Source organism: Canis aureus, chromosome 34 (assembly GCF_053574225.1).
Source record: "Canis aureus isolate CA01 chromosome 34, VMU_Caureus_v.1.0, whole genome shotgun sequence".
Lineage (NCBI taxonomy): Eukaryota > Metazoa > Chordata > Mammalia > Carnivora > Canidae > Canis > Canis aureus.
In genome coordinates, this window is record NC_135644.1 from 27286944 (window position 1) to 27307507 (window position 20564).

General features: G+C 39.8%; 1 protein-coding gene across 4 annotated transcripts in view; it reads left to right on the forward strand.

Annotated features, from left to right (window-relative positions):
* The first annotated feature begins 6877 nt into the window (after positions 1-6877).
* Positions 6878-20564, forward strand: part of ACVR1C (activin A receptor type 1C) — a 79615-nt gene continuing 65928 nt past the window's right edge. For 2 of the 4 annotated variants that reach the window (XM_077883402.1, XM_077883405.1), the window contains exon 1: positions 6878-6975. In XM_077883402.1, coding sequence (XP_077739528.1) covers positions 6906-6975 — 70 coding nt within the window. In that variant the 5' untranslated portion in view covers positions 6878-6905. Of the gene's footprint in view, positions 6976-7135; positions 7271-20564 lie in introns of those variants that run through there. The other 2 variants (XM_077883404.1, XM_077883403.1) reach the window with 2 other exon arrangements.

Here is a 20564-nt window from a genome sequence, read left to right on the forward strand (position 1 = left end):
AATCCCTGCATCTTTATAAAAGCCTGATGCTCAGCTCCGAAGTCTCCCTCGAAGCTCCCATTAGGATGAAGGAAGTTGCAGCTAGTATTCAGATGCAGTGGTTGGAAAGGCTTTAGCTGTCCAATCTCAGGGTGGTAATGGTGCAAGATGCATGGTCTATGCTTAGTGAAGTGACAGAGGCAGAGTATCTCTGAGGCCAGGTGTGTGGCAGGATGGGCACACTGTCCCTGGCCATGTAGCTTCCAAGCCTGGTTCATAGACTTTTCTAGAGAAGCTACGAGCTACTTAAGATTCTTTAATACGTTTAACTCTTGCTTAAACTTATTAGGGCAGCTTTCTTTGTTTGCAACTGAAATCTTTGACTGATATGTAGCTCAAGTTATTTACTGGGATGACTTAGCCCACAAGCCAGAGAGTCTTTAATGAACGCTCTTTGGTCACTTAAAAATGTTTACTCACTCTCAGCTTTGGCAATCACTCTCATTATGTGTACTTTACCCAAACCACTGTCTCTGGCTTGGCAATGTGAATACAAAGGGAACAAATCTTTAGTTATAAAAATGCCACTTGTTGTTCAGCTAACTCATTCACTCAACAAATATAGTGTCAGTGTGAGGAGAGCGGAGGGGAAGATGAATATACACTTGGTAAAGCAGGTTTGGGGTAACACAGTTGAGGGTTTTAAATGTCATTTATTCGTTCAACAAGTAGCTATTGAGTGCTTATTATGAGCTAAGATGATTTCAAATGCCAATGTTAGAATTGCTGGTGTTAGAAATGGCAATATGTCTTAGATAGCTTTCAGTGCTAGGATCACACCTTTGCTATAAAAAGATCCCTCTGGCTGAAGGTTCAGTGGGAATAGATTGGAGAAGAGTGAACCTTAAGGAAGGGAGAACAGTTAGGAAGCTTTTTTGACATTTCAAGTAAAAGAAGATGGTTGATCTGAAGTAGAGTGGTGGCAGTGAAGTGGAAAGAAGTGAAAAAAATTGAGAAAATTTTTATAAGAGTTAAAATCCATGGAAACTACTGATTAATTGTTATGTGAATGATGAGAAAGAAGGGAGAGAAAAGGAAAAACACCAAGGTATCTGGCTCAAGTGGTGACAATTACTGAGATAAGTAAGACAGGGAGAGTAGGTTTGGGAGCAGGTTCTGTTTTATACATGTCAGTTTTGGCCACTTTTGGAATATGTAGGTAGAGAGGACTGTAGGATATAAGCACATATCATAAGCACATAACACAGAAATAGACATGAAGTCATGGAAAATTATTAGATCACCAAGGGGAAGTGTAGAGAAATGATCTAGTGCAGCAGTTCTCGATGTATGATTCAGGGACCCCTGAGGGGTGCTCAAGACTATTTTGGGGATTCACAAGGTGAAAACTATGTCTATTAGTATTGCTAAGATGTAACTTTTCTTTTCCAGTATCATTCTGGCACAAAGGTACAATGGAATTTTCCAGAAGCTACAAGATGTGTTAAGGATGTCATTGCTTTGAGGGCTAATGGAATGTATGCTTGTGTACCCCTGTGTTTTAAAATGTTCTCAATTTAAATTTCTAATATGATAAATGTTGATAGTTCTAACCCACTTAAACATAAGCTCTCAAGGGTCCTCAGAATTTTTGAAGTGTAAAGGGATGATGATATCAAAATGTCTGAGAACCAGCAGCCTAGAGAATTTAGCCTTGATTCTACATGCAAGGGTGATCGTTAAAGATTTGAGGGCATGGGAAAACATAATCAGGGTCATGTTAATAGAAAGTTATTCTGATGGCAGTCTTGAGGATACATTGTGATGGGGATGACATAAAGTTGTGGAGGTGTTTTGGTTGGTAATTATAACAACTCAGGGAATGAATATGCTAGGGGCTTGAACTTTGGAAATAACAGTGTGAATGACAACGGACAACACAAAAGGAAAATAAATGTGATTTTATTATTGACTGATTGTGGGTCACTATTAAAGAAAGGAAAGGAGTAAAAGATAACTGGTGTTGGAACTATGTGTTTGGAAGAAAGGTCTTGTTTCTCCTACCATTTTAAGTATAGGAAAAATGATCCTTGACATCTGATGAAGATTCATGAGGTAAGCACTATCTAATAAAAATATGATGAAAGCCATAATTCTAGATTTCCTACTAGCTGCGCAAAAGAGGTAAAATTAATTTTAATAATATATTTCATTTAACCCAATATATCCAAGATATGATCATTTCAATATGTAGTGAACATAAAAAATTATTGAGATTTTGGGGGATATTAAGTCTTTGAAATCTTGTGTATATATTACACTCACAGTACCTATGAGGTCAGACTAGTCATATTCCAAGTACTCAAGAGCCACAAGTAGCTAGTGGCTACCACCTTCAACACAGCAGCTTTAGATTATTATTTTGCTTGAGTCAAGGTCATCAGAATGCCAATGCTGATTTGGCTGGGAGTGAAATAACTGTTTCTTTCTTTTTTTAGTTCTTTACTCAGGAAGGGATGGATTTGTACTGAGTCCCATAACTCACTCTGATAGAGTATAATTACTGGCCCTTTCTAAGGAAATGAGCCAAGGGGTAGCGGCCTGCTTACCTGGAACTGAATCTCTGACCTGCATGTTACAGACAAAGCCTGTATTGAATGCAGCTGATCAGCCCAGCACACTGACACTAGCCAGTGCGTGGGAAAACAGACAAAACTCAGACAAAGTTTGAGTTGTGTGGAGAGACCATAGTTATAGTATTAAAAGGATATGGAAAATCAGTGAAGGGGTGCAACCATTTTGGAAGGTGGTGAAAACAGTTAATGTAAGTACTCAAAGACTTTAAGCTTTTAGAGGTGGTAGTTGATTAAAGAACTGTTTGATGCCCATTATCATATCCACAGAGATGCCATTATTTTTCTCCTTTATGAGACTCGAGCTGTCCCATGAAGTAGACATAGTGAAGGTACACACTGTAGATCCTTAATAAAGCTCCTGAAACACACGACTATTTTTATGGAATGGCATTATCAAAAGGAGGAGGAGAACAGAGGTGAAGCCTAGGTTCCCTAATAGAAAGATTTCTGGGATTACAAGATGAGATAGATGAGCGCAAATGAGTGTGTTGTAGGCTCCTTTAGGGAGAATGAGTTTAGGGAAGGAAAAATGCAGTCAAATGAGAACAGATTAGACCTTGATAGTATATAGCAAATTATCGTAGTATGCCTCCTCACCATATGCTCATTCCATGATAAGTTCATGTTCCAAGATGAAATGAAAAATTAAGATGCATGGCATTGGAGATTCTAGAAAGGATAACAAAAAAAGAAACATGTATGATAAAAAAAATCCCAAACAATCATACCCAACAAGTAGTCATTTTCAAAGTTCAATTATTATACACATTTATTTGCCTTATTAATTAGGGATGTTAATCTACAGATGTATCAAGTCTTTATAGCTTAAAGTCCTTATACTTGTTTCCCTTGGTTATGTAAGATTTATTAAACCAAAGTCTATTTCACTGGTTGGTTATGAACTCCTTGATTATTGCTGTTGTTTTCTTTTGATTATGAGAATCCAAGAGTCATGATGTAATGTTGCTATGGTAATGAATATGTACAAATAGATGATTAAGGGTGGGGGGGAGGTTAAATCCTAAGAAACACATTTGCACATAAATTTTTTCCAGTGAATAAAAAAACACTCACACATGAATTTTTGTTGTGTACAAAAAATATAAAAGATGTATTATATTATGTCATATCTTTTTTTTTCTTGGGGTTCGATTTTGCCAACATATAGCATCCTCAGTGCTCATCCTGTCAAGTGCCCCCCTCAGTGCCCATCACCCAGTCATTGCCTCCCCACTGCCCACCTCCCCTTCCACCACCCCTAGTTCGTTTCCCAGAGTTAGGAGTCTCTCATGTTCTGTCTCCCTCTCTGATATTTCCCACTCATCTTCTCTCCTTTCCCCTTTAATCCCTTCCACTATTTCTTACATTCCCCAAATGAATGATGAGACCATATAATGTTTGTCCTTCTCCGACTGACTTACTTGACTCAGCATAATACCCTCCAGTTCCAACCACATCGAAGCAAATGGTGGGTATTCTCGTTTCTAACGGCTGAGTAATATTCCATTATATGATATTATATCATATCTTCAACAAGCAGTGCATTGTGTTTCTTATATTAAATGATGGAAATCACTCAATATGCTTCAAAGGGTATTTTCTCAATAATAGTTCTCACACAAAATCTACTGGATTAGAACTGGATTAATTTCTATAGGGGTGTGTGTGTGTGTTAAAAGTATACTCTTTTAAGTAAAGACTGGACACATTATGAGGATTAAGTTTTTTTCTTGATTGTCACAAAGGTGGTATATACCAGAAATATTTATAATTACCTAAGAATATACTTTGCCAGCTCTTGGGGTTTAATACCTTTAGAGTGACCAACTCTTTACTTCAAAGCTTCTATAGAATTGATGTTGGAAGAAGAACATGCACAAGAGGACAGAGAGAAGTAGTATTTGAAGATGAAATTTAAAATACTTCTATGGGGCGCCTGGGTGGCTCAGCTGGTTAAGCAGCTGCCTTCCGCTCAGGTCATGATCTCAGGATCGTGGGATCAAGCACTGCATGGAGCACCACATCGGTCTCCTTGCTCAGCAGGGAGTCTGCTTCTCCCTCTCCCTCTGACCTTCTCCCTGCACGTGTGCTCTCTCTCTCTCAAATAAATAAATAAAATCTTTAAAAAAGTAAAATACTTCTACAAATTAAGTACTTAGCTTTTGACATACTAACCTTTTTTGTGTGGATATGTCACAGAACTTTGTGCAAAGAATTCAAAAGATCCTGATTCCTTTACTGCCTGGCCATCCGTCCACTGGCAAGGCTCCTAACAACTCTTTTTTTATACTGTGCCTAAGACAAAGGTGACGATCCTTGCCATTTGATGAAGATTCATTAGACCAGCACTGTTCAGTGGACATATAACACAAGCCATACGTAATTTAAAATATTTTAGTAGTCGTGTTAAAAAGTGACAAGAAATAGGTGTAATTAATTCTAGCAATATATTTATCCCAGTACTTCCAAAATATTATCACTTCAACATAAACAACATAAAAGTCACTAATGATATATTTTATATTCTATTTTGTACCAAGTCTTTGAAATCCAGCACGTATTTTATACTTCTAGGCCATGCCAGTTGGGACTACACATTTTAAGTGCTTACTCCCTGGACGTGGCCGCCGTACCACAGCGTGTGGCCAGTGGATCACCGCAGCAGAGCGTGCACCCCTGGCCTCAGAGGGCAGTGCAGAGTTTTTTTTTAGAATACTAAAGTCATTCAATATTAGACTTCTTGGGTACGAACCTTGCTTTTTGCACAAGATGAGAGCTTTCCAACAGGCAGGGGTGTTGCTCACTGTATTCAAGAGACAAAATAGATATTGAAAGTAAATATTAGTACATTAGTACAATGCCTGATAGTTTAACAGCGCTTTCACATTCACTCCTCCTTTAAATCTTGGATCCATGGTTCCAAGAAATCAGGGGGAAAAGGGGAGATGAAGTTCCAATTACTTTTGAAGAAGCAGGCGCAGACACTAAATCCTTCGCTTTCAGCTCCAAATCTCATGATCCAACGGCAGATCACAAACTAGGGTTCAGTTATCAAATAATGAGTGAGCCAAGTCAGCCAAAATATAACGTGCCCTAGCATTTTCTTGCTTTTTTTTTTTTTTTTTTTTTTGAAGCATCTGTTTTGTGGGTGTGTGGAAGGGCTCAGTCTTGTCCCACAACTCCATTTGTTTGTTTGTTTGTTTGCTTGGATCCAGAATAAAATTAGAACAAAGTCTTTTTACGCTTAGGAATGTTTTGATTCATCCGGGGTGGTGGCGGTGGGGGTGAGATCCCCAGGACTGTCACCAAATCCAACCCCCCCCCCCCCCCCGCGATCTTGTGATAGTGAAGTGAGGGAGCTGCGTGGCTTCAGCTCTGGTCCCTCGCAGCCCTCACAAAGAACCCGCGTTCTTCGGGGCTGAGGTGGGAGGAAGCAGGTCGTAGCTTTTACTCCGAAGCATTTAATTCGTAGGACGGTCGATTTTCAAGGAACCCCCCAACAGTGGCGACAACTCCAGCGTTGGGTTTTGGGCTTTTTGGGTTGTTCGGATGACAACCACGCCATGTCGCTGTGCAGGCTGCCTGCAAGGATTGGGTTTGGGCTACTTTCTACCAGCTGTAACGCTGCCCTTCCACGTCCCATCACAGCCCGCGGGGGAGGCTCACTCCCTAGACTCGCGGCTTCGGGAACTGGGCTCGGCCGAGCTCCGCCGACACCGCTCTCCGGCCTCCCGCGATCCGGGCCCACGCCGCCCTGTTCCGGCCCCGTCCCCGCGGCCCCGGGGTCCCCCGGGGGGGGGGGGGGCGGGCGGGTCCCGTGCCCCGGGCCGCGGAGCAGGGCGCGCGCAGGTGGGCGGTCGGGCCGCGGGGGGTTGGAGGGGCCGGCGACCGCCCTGAGCCTGCTGCGCCCCGACCCGCCCGCGTAGAGACCTCGGCCGGCTGCTCGCGGTCGGGGCGCGGGGGCGCGCGGCTCGTCCGCGGGCGACCCTCCGTCCGGGGCCGCGGGCGCTCAGCTGTCCCGAGCCGCAGCCTCGGCGGCGCCGTCCCTCCGCCCCGGCCCGTCCCCAGCTCTCGGGCCCCGCGGGGCGCGGCGGGGGCGGGCTCGGCCCCCCCGGAGCGGGCGCGGGGCGGGCGGCGGGCGGCGGGCGGCGGGCGCGCGGGATGGGGGCGGCGCGGGGGGGCGCCCGCGGGGCTTAGTGCGGCCGCGCCTCCCGCCCGCGCCGGGAACTTCAAAGCGGCCCGCGCCGCAGCGACCGCTCGCCGGGCTCCGGGACGGGGGGCGGCGGGGCCATGGCCCGAGAGCCGCGCGCGCCGCTCCGCCAGGCCCTGCTGCTGCTCGCCACGGCCGCGCTGTCGGCAGGTACGCGGGCGCTGCTGCGGCCGGGGGGCAGCTGACGTCGGGCAGGTGTGCGGCCGGGAGGGGCGGGGGGCGGGGGCGGGGGCGGCGCGGGGGGCTCCGGGGCCGCGGGGGGGGCGGGGGGGCGGGGGCGGGCTGAGCCGCGGGAGCGGGGACGTCGGCAGCAGCGGCGCCAGGTGCGCGGGCGGACCCGGAGCGTAGCCTGCGCGGTTTGCAGCCACACTGCTTTCGAGGTACGGTCTTCGCGAAGAGTCGCAGGGAAAAAACCTTCCGGCAAGCGCCCCAGCGTTTTTAGCAGGTCTGTGCCTTGATAGGCTAAATAGAGCCCTTGGCCCAAGCTAGAAACCAAACATCTCTTTTGATGTTTACTAGCAACTGGGGCACATGCAGGTCCGGTGAGATCCCAGGGTGCCCTGATGAAAACCCTCCAGCTCCGGGACTGTCTTCGTTATAACGTTATCCCAGGATACGTGAGCGGCAGCAGCTTCCTTGCTAACTCATTCTTTAAAACGTTTGGATCAGACATTTGAAGACATTTGCACACAAAAACCTGGTGTTTTTTTCCCCCCCGTAGAGCTGTACTTTGTCCGAAGCTGATTTTTATGCATTTCTGTTTTCCCAGATGACAATCTGTTTGACATTAATAGCTATACTCCAGGGTGGTTAGTTTTCCTCTTGGTGACATGTGCAGGGGAATGTTTTGAATAGTGTGATTGCTGTCATGTGCAGATTTCATGTTTCAGATGGTGTGAGAGAATCACTAAATACAATATTCAGATGAAAATTCATTATTGGACTGATTAATTAATACAATATGAGGATTCAAGCATTTTAGTTATCTTTGGAAAAGCACAGCCTTTTAGGAAAGCCGTTACTCAGAGACTGTCCAGAGGATAGTGGGACAAAGTGAAATACTCGCAGAGTTAGTAAATTCATCAATGGGAAGAAAACCGACAATGGGAGAGTCTTTATAAGAAATAACTGGAAACTCCACTGACTTGGAATACTCAGAGTACTCCTGACGAATTTAATAGGTTTTCCAAAAATCAGAAAAAGAGAATGAAAAAGCCTTCTAGATATCACAGTTTTGACTAGGCACCTGTGAAATGGCCTCCACACGCTGTCTGTACAACCCTTTTTATTTTAGGGAGTTAATAACTTTGATGCAGACATTTAAAGAAATACTCAATTTTTAAAAAAATATAGCTTGAAAGTCATGTTTTATTATATGACAGACTCTTTAGAAAGTTTCGAGGCCCTGGGCATAGCAGTACAGGAGAACATGCCAGGCTGTGGTCTTTAAAAGAGATGGAAACTTTTGACATCGAGATGTACATAAAGGAAAAAAAACAGATTATCCGTTCAAATGTGATTTTCCTCCTCAAAATTTGAAGGCTAAGAAAAATGCCCAATATGGACATGATGTGTCAGTACAGAAGAGAAGTACTTACCAAAATTGAACTTTTACAATAAGCTTTTCTATGTCAAATGCAGTCACTTTCAAATCTCTTTTAAGAACTTTATCCCTCTTTGTGTCCCACAGTAACAATGTCTATTGCTGTCTACTTTTTTGTTTTGTGTGTGTGTTTTGTTTAAAGATTTTATTTATTTATTCACGAGAGACACAGAGAGAGAGAGAGGCAAAGACACAGGCAGAAGGAGAAGCAGGCACCATGCAGGGAGCCCGATGCGGGACTCGATCCCAGGACCCCGGGGTCATGCCCTGGGCCGAAGGCAGATGCTCAACCCCTGAGCCACCCACGTGTCTCTCTGTCTACTTTTTTTTGAATCTTAACTTTTATACACATCTATTATTTGGTAGAGGGAGTCAAGTTAGTTTCTTTATTTCATTTTTAAAATTGTTTTTCTCATGTGGTTACCTACATCATTTTTTATCTAGTCACTTTTATAAATTACATGGTTCATCATAATGGATATTTTTGAAAATGTAGGATAAGTTGCTGCTAACTCTGTGATAGCTGGGTGACAGAAAACACCAACCTACCAGTTTGACTTTGCTGACCACCAGGCCTAGGAATTTCATTATCTGGAGACATCGATAAGCCAATAAACCCTTTTTTGCCTGGGCTGTTATTCCCCAGCATCTCTGTCACCTAAGGCACGTCTTGCGCTAGCAGTAGGGTAGAAACCATTGCTCCTTGATGAGGCTCTTAGAGGGTTATCACTGATGGAAACTTAGAGAAGGTATTTATTGGTCTGGGCTGGCTAAGAAATTAGTCTATCATGAGTTACTCTAATTATCTAGTTTCCAGTTTCCCTGTTACTTGGTAAGAGAGGCCTGACATGATCTCACATTTATCAGGATATTAAAGAGTTGGCACAAACTATCCTGGAGATCTGAAGTTTGAAGCTGTGATTGGAATATTCTATGAATTTATACATTGTGCATTCTCTACTAATTTCATGAAAGTCCTGGGGCTTCTGGTTGGGAAAGGATTAGTTAGAGTCCAGAAAGCTTAAAAAAAAAAAAAAAAAAAGGAGTCCAGGGGGTGTCCGGGTAGCTCTATTGCTTAAGCGGCTGCCTTCAGCTCAGGTCATGATCCTGGGGTGCTGGGATGGCGCTCCCACACCCCATCCCCCAGTCTGCTTCTCCCTCTCCCTCTCCAGCTCTCCCTCTGTGCTGGTGCTCTTTCTCACTCTCTCTCTCAAATAAATAAAGTCTTTAAAAAAAAAAGAGTCTGGAAAGCTAGATGCTGTTGCTCTAGAAGTAAAAAGATAATCATTTCATTTAATAACCAGGGTAGGGGTTTCAGGTAGGGAGATTTTTTTCACTGCACAGTTTAAGGTGTGCTGGAAGTGAAAGTGAAAGCCCTGGGCTGGCTGAGTGCATAAATGCAGATGTTGCTACCTTTGCCCTCCTTTAAGCAGGGTCATTTATTGGTCGGTTGACACACATGTGACAGGAGGCTCCTGGTTCCAAGGAAGACACTTCTTTGGCCCGGGAGAAACTCTGTGCAGAAGTCCTTGGGGGCATATTTCTTCATTAACTATAGTGCCCCAACCTGCTATCTAGCCTCAAGTTTACAGGAGTATCAAATAGAGTTCCTCTGCTTGGCTATCATCCTACACAAATAATTGTAAGGTATGAGAGAGGAATGGGGGAATGATACCAAAGTTTTGCCCGGAGCATTGGAGGAGCAGAGCCCTGTGTGAGGCCGGTGGATCACAGCAGGAGCAGGTCTGGCCCAGGCGGGCCGGGAGGGGTGGAGCCCAGGGCGGCTGCTCTTTCCTTGTGGGGACTTAGAATGCCTCGTGCACCCTAAAGTGGAGATACCAAGTAAGCCATCGGTTGTTTGGGATCCAGGGTTCAGGGCGCAAGGCTAGGCTAATGCTAAAAAATCGAGGGTTAAGTTAGTTGCTGTTTCATCTGATTTCACGGGTGTTCCGGGCTTTGGCCTGGCAGCCCGACGCGAGAGAAATACTGCGGTGAGCTAAGCTGCTCCCCTTGCCTGTGGGGCTGACCCTTTGATCAGCAGAAGTACAGGGGAAGTTGCAAAGTTCACACACACACAAAATGTTTTGTTTTTTTTTTTAAGATTTATTTATTTGTTTATGATAGAGAGAGAGAGAGAAAGAGAGAGAGAGAAAGAGAGGCAGAGACACAGGCTCCATGTAGGGAGCCCGATGCGGGACTCGATCCCGGGTCTCCAGGATCACGCCCTGGGCCAAAGGCAGGCACTAAACCACTGTGCCACCCAGGGATCCCCCCGGTTTCTCTTTCAGGGGAAGTGCTTCCAGGCAGTAGGCAAGATGCAGTTCGTTGTATTTTTCTTGGCAGGACTTGTATGTCTTACTGTAAATAAGAGAAGGTTAACAGGACTGGAGAACGGACAGAGTCAGAGCCAGGGAGGTGGTTGGCCTCACAGGCCCTGTTCATCGGAGGCAGACGGAGGTTTTCGAGCAGGTGCCTATGAGACGGTCAAGACTTAGGAGCAGGAACTAAAGAACTTGTAGCTGATGTTAATGTAGCCCTGCCCATTTCCCAAAGGACTTGCAAGTCTTGACCTGCTACCAAATGATTAGTATTGGCTTCAATTTAGGATTTGTAGAGGACAGTGACCTATAAATGAACAACTCTATGCCTGGACCATTAACAAGCTCAGATGGATCTGTTCACGTGTTTGTAAAGAGTCGAATTAATAAAATAAAGAGAGTTTATTTCTAAATATAAGTGGAAAACAGAACTAAACAGGAAAAAAAAGGGGGATAATTCTAAGCACAAAGAGTGGTCTGTGTATTATTCCTTTTCACTTCCATCTGTGAAGCCACCTCTGGATCTTTCATTGCTTTGGCCTTCTCTATTTTAAATATTCGCAGCTGATTGTCAGATCTCAGGTTTTATCCTTATGTTGTTTAAGAAACTGGGATAGTAAAGGGATATGTTTATAAGTGATATAGAATTTCCACTTTTCCTAAGCGAAGAAGGGATACCTAAATGCCCTCCTGTCTCAGCCGTGCCTCCTGCAGTGTCAGAGGGGTTACTCAGGGTGACACCTGGAAAGGAGAGGCAAAATAAAGCAGGTTGGTTACCTGGTACTTCGTCCCCAAATTGCACGGCAGATCTCTAACGTACTCCTCTTTTCAAAACTAGTTTTAGTAATTAAACAGCCTAAGGATAAAAGGGAGGAGGCTGTGGTCCATCAGCATCCTGGATCCTGACGCCAACTGAGACGCTGTGTGCTGCCTGCAAGGTGAAGCCCGGACGGCCGAGTGGGGACCTCTTTCCCTTGGGCCTCACGTTAACCCAGCCTTCCTGGGAGCTCGGGCGAGTTTCAGGCAATAATGTCAGGGGCTACTGCTCAGGGAGGAAGGGGTGGAGAGAGGTGGTTGGTTCTCTTCTACGAGGAAGCGGGTCCTGCCCTTCCCACATGTGCTGCCTCCGGAGAAGATGGGACTGTGGTCATGAACCCCATGCCTTTCCCATTCTTTGAAAGCTGCTTCCCTAAAGCCCAGAACCTCTTGGTTCCCTGGAATGAGGACAGTAAAACCACTACTCCTCATTCTTAGGATCCACTAAAAAGTAAAAAGGAGGGAGGAGGTGAGTAGGAGTGTGAAACAGGCATGAAGACTTTATTTCCGTAGATGCCAATGCCCCTGTTTCTCAGGGGATGCTCCTTTGCCTTATCATGTGGCTCTTGAATTCACTTACTCTGGCCAACGAGGAGAATAAGGCCCTGCTCTGTCCTCATTCTTTATTTTTTCTCCTTTAGAATAATTTCCCCTTTCTGTTGTTCTCTTCTGTTTTTTAGAGTAGGTATGTGAAGATACTGTTTCTTTGGAACTGTTTTAAATTAATCCCCTCAAGAATTCATGGGTGAATCATTCAGTATGACTCAAGAGCTTGGCTTATTATTTTTTTAAACAATTTAAATTTGCCAGTGACTTAAGGATCCCAAATTAGATCAATCTACTTTTTCATTAAACTTTTCACATCAAGAAAACGATTAGGATGCTTTAGTTTTGAAAGTGAGACACATATCTTTTCTAATTTGTTTTATCATCCTTATCTCATGATAAGGTACAATGATAAAGACGCCATATCTGGTGTTGATGGAGTTCCTTTTACATTTTTCGCTTAACGCCATGCTTGACTGAAATAAGTACTCCGTGGTCAAAAACAGGATTAGAAATAAATCTAACCCATTATGGTCCGGACAATGATCATTTTAAAGCAAAATGTTTAGTTTCATAAATGCGTGCTTACCCAAGAGATGTTAACTCAGAGGGTGGTAATCCAGATTAACACAGCTTTAAGGAACCAGATTGTTTTAAAACAGAGCCAAATATATTAAAGAGTATTAACTCATCACATCTCATAATTTTATCTGATGACATTTTTCTGGCCTGCTCCCCTAAAAGTGTGTTTTTTTCTTTTCTCCATCACCATTATTGCTCTTCAAGAGTAAAGATCTGCTCTGTGAATATTTGCCTGCTCTAGTAATCAAAGTGAAACTTTGTTCTCACTCAAATTCCATTAAAATCTGTAGTGTTATTTCCAGGAAGTAGATAATATGTTGTAAATTTGAAACACTAAATAAAGAATAAATATATGATTAACAGAACGTTTCTTACAGAATAATAAATGTGTAATTAAATGAACCTCTCTTTTAAATTTTTTTCCTACGGCTATTCTCTAGCTGTATATTGAGTATATTATATTAAAAGGTATTACTTTTTGCACAGAGAAGAAAGTTGACTTCATTAAGACAAATGGACCTCTTTAAAAGAATGAGATTTATTGTGCCAAATCAAGATGAAGATGCTCCTTTAGAATTGCTTTTACTGAACTCTGCTTTAGGTATTGCCATTATCATGAAGTTTTTCCTAGTGTTTCTCTGTTATGTTTTTAATATCTATAGAATTTATAGTGCTGTCTTCTCTTATATCCCTGGCATTGGGAATTTTAATTTTCTTTCTTTTTACCTTGATCGATATAGTTGGAAGTTTATCAGTTTTATTGAATTCGGGACACCTGGGTGGCTCAGTGGTTGAGCATCTGCCTTCGGCCCAGGGCATGATCCTGGAGACCCGGGATTGAGTCCCATATTGGGCTCCCTGCGGGGAGCCTGCTTCTCCCTCTGCCTGTGTCTCTGCCTCTCTCTGTGTGTCTCTCATGAATAAACAAATAAATAAAATCTTTTAAAAAAATTATTGAATTCTTTCAAATAAATAGCTTTTGGTTTTCTGGATTTTCAGGATTATTTTTTCTTCTTTAGTTGTCTTCTACTCTAATCTTCATATTTCCTTCCTCTACTTACTTTGATTTATTCTTTTTTATTCTAGCTTCTTAAGTTGGTACTTTAAATCAGCAGTGGGCAAGCTTTTTCTTAAAGGATCAAATAATACGTAATTTAGGCTTGTGGGCCAGTTTCCGTTGCACCTCCTTAATTCAGCCATTTTCATATAAAAGCAACCATAGACAATACATAAACAAATAGGTGTTGCCTTATTTTTAAAAAAGATTTTTAATTTATTTATTCATGAGAGATGCAGAGAGAGAGGCAGAGACATCAGTAGAGGAAGAAGCAGGCTCCCTGCAAGGAGCCCGATGTGAGACTTGATCCTAGGACCCCCAGGATCACGCTCTGAATCGAAGGCAGACACTCAACCACTGAGCCATCCAGGTGCCCCTAGGTGTTGCTTTATTTACAAATAGGCCAGCCAGTGGACCATAGTTTGATGGTCTTTTCTTAAATCATTCATTTAAGACCTTTCTTCTTTTCTAATATAAGCATTTAAAGCTTCAGGTTTCCTTCTTGGCAATGCTTCAGTGCATCCATGAATCATGCTATGTTGTGTTTTACCTTTCAGTGAGTTCAAAATATTTTCTAATTTTCTTTATGATTTTCTGGGACTTGTGGGTTATTTAGATGTCTGTTGTTTAATTTCCAAATATCTGGGGAGTTTTCAGGTTGTTTTTTGTTATTGACTTCTAATTTAAATCCACTGGGGGTAAAAAAAGTAAAAAAAAAAAAAGTAAATTCACTGGGAAAGAACATAATCTGTGTGATTTTAATTTTTCTGAATTTGTCTATTTGTTTTAGCATGTGTCTAGGCATGTGTCTGACCTAGTGAATATACTACATGCTCTTGAAAATAACATATATTATGTTGTTGTTGGGTGGAATATTATATAGATGTTATTTAGGTCAAGTTGTTTGACAGTGTTATTCAAGGCTTCTATATCTTTTCTGATTTTCTGTCTTCTTGATTTATCAATTACCAAAAGACAAGATGTTGACATCTCCCACATCCATGTGAATTTGTTTACTCCTCTTTTTAGTTTTTTGATTTTTGGTTCATGTATTTGAAAAGTTTTTAAATTAGTACATATACATTAAGATTGTTTTATGTCCTCTTAATGTGTGTTTATATCATTAGGCAATCTCCCACTTTACCCCTGGTGGTGTTTATTATTATGACACACATCTCTCTTTATCACTGGTAATCTTTACTTTAAAGTCTGCTCTGTCATTAGTATCCCAGCTTTCTTACGCTTAATATTTATATATCTCTTTTAATATAGCTACTCCAGCTTTCTTTTACTGAGTGCCTGCATATCATAAATTTCCTATCCTCTCATTCTAAACTCTTATTGTATATAAATGTATATACTTATGTGTGCACACACATAAATATATGTTTAAATTGGGCTTCTTGAAGAGAGCGAGCTTTTGGTTAGGTCCTGCTTTTTTATTAGGTCTTATATACTTGTCTTTTAGATAGAGAATTTAGACCATATACATTTAATGTACTTATCAATATGGTTGTGTTTAAATCTGTCATCTTGTTATATCTCTATTTCTTTCTATTTTTGCCTTTGTTTGGCTTAATTTAAAAAGGTTACTATTCTGTATTTCCATTATTAGTTATTATAAGCTACATCTCTTTTTTGTGATTGTTCCAGATTTTATAATAACCATCTTTAAATTATTGTACTTTAAGAACCTTATTATCATATTCTTCCATTTTCCTCTTCTTGTCTTTTGTGCTATTAATCTCATATATTTTACTTCTAAATATCTTATAGACCTTGAAAAAATAGTTCTTATTTTGGCTTAAATATTTAATTACCTTTAAATGAATTAAAAAGAGGAATGTAGGATTTTGCATTTACCGACCTATATATCATTTTTGTTCATTGCTCTTCATTACTCAGTGTAGATGTGATTTTACATCTGGTGTCATTTTCCTTCAGCCTGAAGAACATTTCTTGTATTTCAGTTCTTGTGACAATGAATCCTAATGCTTTTTTGTTTTCTGGAAAAGATTTATTTCATTTTCATTTTTCCTCAAAAATTTTATTAAACTTTTCATCAACTGACTACCTCACACCAGTCAGAATGGTTAAAATTAACAACTCAGGAAACGATAGATGTTGGCAAGGATGTGGACAAAGGGGAGCCCTCTTACATTGTTGATGGGGATGAAAACTGGTGCAGCCACTCTGAAAAACAGTATGGAGGTTCCTCAAAAAGGTAAAAATAATAGAACTACCTTAAGACCCAGCAATTGCACTACCAGGTATTTATCCAAAGGGTACAAACAAAGTGATTTGAATGGGTACCTGTGTCCCGATGCTTATAACAACAGTGTCCACAAGAGCCAAACAATGGAAAGAGCCCTGATGTCCATCAATAGACAAATGGATAAAGAAGGTGTGGTATATACATATACAATGGACTATTACACAGCCACCAAAAATAATGAAATCTTGCCATTTGCAATGATATTGATAGTGAACTAAGTCAGAGAAAGACAAATACCATATGATTGAACTCATATGTGGAATTTAAGAACCAAAACAGATGAACATAGGGGAAGGGAAGGAGAAATAAGATGAAAATAGAGAGGGAGGCAAACTATAAGAGACTCTTAACAATGGGAGACAAACTGAGGATTGCTGGAGGGGAGAGGGGTGGAAGGATGGGGTGACTGGGTGATGTAATGAGCACAGGTTGTTATATACAACTGATGAATCACTAAATTCTATCCCTTAAACTAATAATAAAAAAATTTCATCACCTAGAATTGAAAGATATTTAGTTACCATCCACCCATATATCCACCAACTAGATTATACCATTTTGCTTGCTTTATCACATATATATCCATTTATCTATTCCTCTATTCATTAATACATATTATTTTATATGTATTTCTAAATAAATTACAAATATCAGTACCCTAGCCTCTAAATACTTCAGTATGCATATTACACAAGTTCAGTATGTGCTATCATTTTTCTCTTTTGATGAAACCTTTATATATAATAACATTCATAAATCTTATATGTGCATTCATGGTGTTTTGAGAAATTCATTCTCTTAATCTTTTCAAGATATTAATCATAAACATCACCACAATGAGTTTCCTCATGTTTCTACCCATTCTTTAGTACTTATTTTTTCCACTTTAGATTAGTTTTGACCGTTGAGTGTAATGCTTTGTAAATGCCAACTAGGTAAAGTTTGTTGATAGTATTGTTCACATCATCTATATTTTTACTGAAAGGGATGTTAAAAATCTCCAACTATACTCGTAGATTTATCTTTCTCTCCCTTTAGTTCTGTCAGTTTTTATTTCAGGTATTTTGAAACTCTCTTATTAGGTACACACACATTTACAGTTGTCATGTCTTCCTGATGCAATGACTAATTATTATGAAATGTCCCACTTCATCTCAGTAATCCTTTTGTCTTCATATCTACTCTGTGTAATGTTATATATAACCATGCCAACTTCTTTGTGCTTCATATTTGCATGTTTATTTTTCCCATACTTTTACTTGCATGCTATCTGTGTCTTTACATTGGGTGTGCAACTTTTGTACATAGTATATAGTTGGTTCTTGATTTTTACCCATTTACTATATGGCAATATCTGCCTTTAATTCAAGTGGTTAGGCCATTAACATTTAGTGTAATTAGTGGTATGGATTCAAGCCTACCATGTTGCTATTTGTTTCTTTTTATTGTTTCTGTTTCTCATTTGTTGCCTTTTTTGAGCTAGTCACTTTTTTGAGTATTCCATTTCATTCCCTTTATTGATTTCCTAACATTCTCTTTTAATTAGTTTTTTAGTAGTTGTAGGCTTGTGTGTATTTTTTCTTAGTTTAATATTCATTTTGAGTCAGTATTATACTATTTCATACATCGGTCTTTACACTTGACACCTCATTTTGCCTACTTTACTTCCCTTTTTATCCCAGGACACCTCCTTTACATTTATTGTAAAGACCTTATAATAGTATGATTACATTTTCCAGTAGTGTAATTATATTGACATCAACCAAACATAATGAGACACACAAATAATCAAGGAAATAACTTGACTTGCAAGAAACAGGGCACTCTTGATTTAGGTATGATGCAAATGTTGGAACTATTGTGTAGGAATTTAAAATAATTGTGACTAAAACCTGTAGTAGAAAAAGTAGAAAATATGCATGAAAATACATGGTATTTTAGCAGGAAAAGAATATAAGGAAATTTCAAATGGAAATGCTAGATGTGAAAGCATGAGATGAAGAATTATACTCTTGATATGCTCATAGACTTAGCACAGCCAAAAAAAGAATAATGAAATTGAAGATAGACCAATAGAAATGACCTTAGAAATGTGTAATTATAGTATTATAAAGTCATTACACTAAAGTGGAAGGTGTCAGGAGGTAAAAAGGAAAGAGTGAAAAGGCCTCAAACAGACATCTAAGAGCTGAGACAATATGAAGTGGTATAACATATATGTAGATGGAATCCTAGATGGAAAAGGGACAGAATGGGATAGAAATTTGAAGAGATATTGGTTAATAATTTTCCAATTACAATGAAATATATCAAATTACCAATCACAGAGGCTCAGAGAAGCTCAAGCAGGATAAGTATCTCTTTTCCCAAAACTTACACTGTTAAACACATCATATGTGAATTGATGAAATTCAAAGATAAAAGTAAATCTTGAAGGCAGCCCGAATAAAATAGATCTATTACAGAGGAACAAAGTTAAGAATTACAGCAGACTTCTCATCAGAACTGTGCAAACAAGAAAACGATGAAGTGACAACTTTAAAGTGCAGCAAGTATAAAGCAACCAATTTTTCCATACCACATGAAGTTATCTTTTATTTTTTAGAGATTTAGTTTTTTATTAAAGAGAGAGGGCATGCGTGCACAAGCAGGGGAGGAGCAGAAGAGGAGGGAGAAGCAGACTCCTCGCTGAGCAGGGAGCCTGATATGCAGCTCTATACCAAGACCCTGAGATTATGATCTGAGCTGAGGGCAGACGCTTAACCAATTGAGCCACCTATGCACCCCTGAATTTATCTTTTATTTATTTTATTTTATTTTATTTTTTTAAGATTGTATTTATTTTTTATTCATGACATAGAGTATCTTTTAAAATAAAGGTGAAATGAAGACATTTCCAATAAATAAAAACTGAGAATTCACTACTCCCCTGTACAGCAAGAAATGTTAAAGGAACTTTCTCAGAAAGTATCATAGATTTGAATGAGATTTGAATGCACAAAAAAAAATATCTCTGGAAATAAATGAAGATAAATAAAAGATATATTTTCCTTGACTTTAATCACTCTAAAATATCATTGACTTTCTAAAGCAAAAATAGCAATGCTCTTTGAGTGTATAGCATATGTATAGATAAAATGTAGACAAAATATACGACAGCCTTAGCACAAGGATGGGGAGGAGAAATTGAGAATATACAATTGTTTAGTTTTTTGTATTTTATGTGAAGTATTATAGTATTATTTCAAGTTATACTGTGATTAAAGATGCACATTGTACAACCAAGAACTACCCCTAAAATACTGAAATCTAAATTAAAATATTAATGCATAAATAATATAATAAAGTACATAAAATGAAATAAAAAATTTTAATCCAAAAATATGACAAAATGGCAAAGGTGTACCAAACACAGTCAGAACAAATAGAAAGCAACCAGAAAAATGGTAGATAATAAACAAAATCAAAGACTAGATGTTTCTCACTACAAGTGAAAACAAGCAAAGATGTCTGCTCTTACCAATTCTAATCATTACTACATTGAAAGTCCCAGCCAATGCATTAAGATAAGAGTAATAGGGACACATGGATGGCTCAGTAGATGAACGTCTACCTTTGGCTCAGGGCGTGATCCCAAGTCTGGGGATCAAGTCCCACATCGGGCTCCCCACAAAGAACCTGCTTCTCCCTCTGCCTATGTCTCTGCCTCTCTCTCTGTGTCTCTCATGAATAAATATAAACAAAATCTTAAAAAAAGAAATATATAAACGGCATACGGATTGGATAGGAATAAGTAAAATTTTCTCTATTCACAGATGATTTGGTTTTATATAGAGAAAATGCCAAAAAATCTCCAAAAAAAGGAATTAGAACTGATAAATTCTAGTTCAAGGTTTCAAGACACACATTAATACACCAAAATCAATTGTATTTTTATATATACTAGCAATGAAAAATTAGAAATTGGAAAGCCATTTACAATAGCACCTAAAAAACCATGAAATACTTAAGTGAAAATCTAACAAGAATATGGAAAGTCTGTTGAAAGCTATAAAACACAATTGAATGAATTTAGAGAAGATCTGGATAAATGGAATGTTATACTACATTCACAGAATCAAGGTCAAAATGTTAATATAACAGTTATCCCTCTATTTGGCTTATAGACTCAGTGTAATCCCAATCAACGTCCCAATTAAAATTCCAGTGGGGATTTTTGCAGAAGTCACCAAGCTGTTTTTACAATTTATGAGGAAAGATAAAGGAACTAAAATAACCAAATCAGTTTTGACAAAGATCAAAGTTGTCATATTTACAGTAACTTATTTGAAGTCTTATAAATCTACAGTAATTAAGACTGTGTTATTGGCAAAAGGAGAGGCACATTGATTAATGGAATAGAATAGAGGGACCAGAAGTAGACCCATATGTATGTAGCCAATTGATTTTTTTTTTTACTAAGGTACAGACAATGCTATGGTCTTTTCAACAAATTATTATGGAATAATTAGATATTCATATTCAAAAGAAAGAAAGAATACC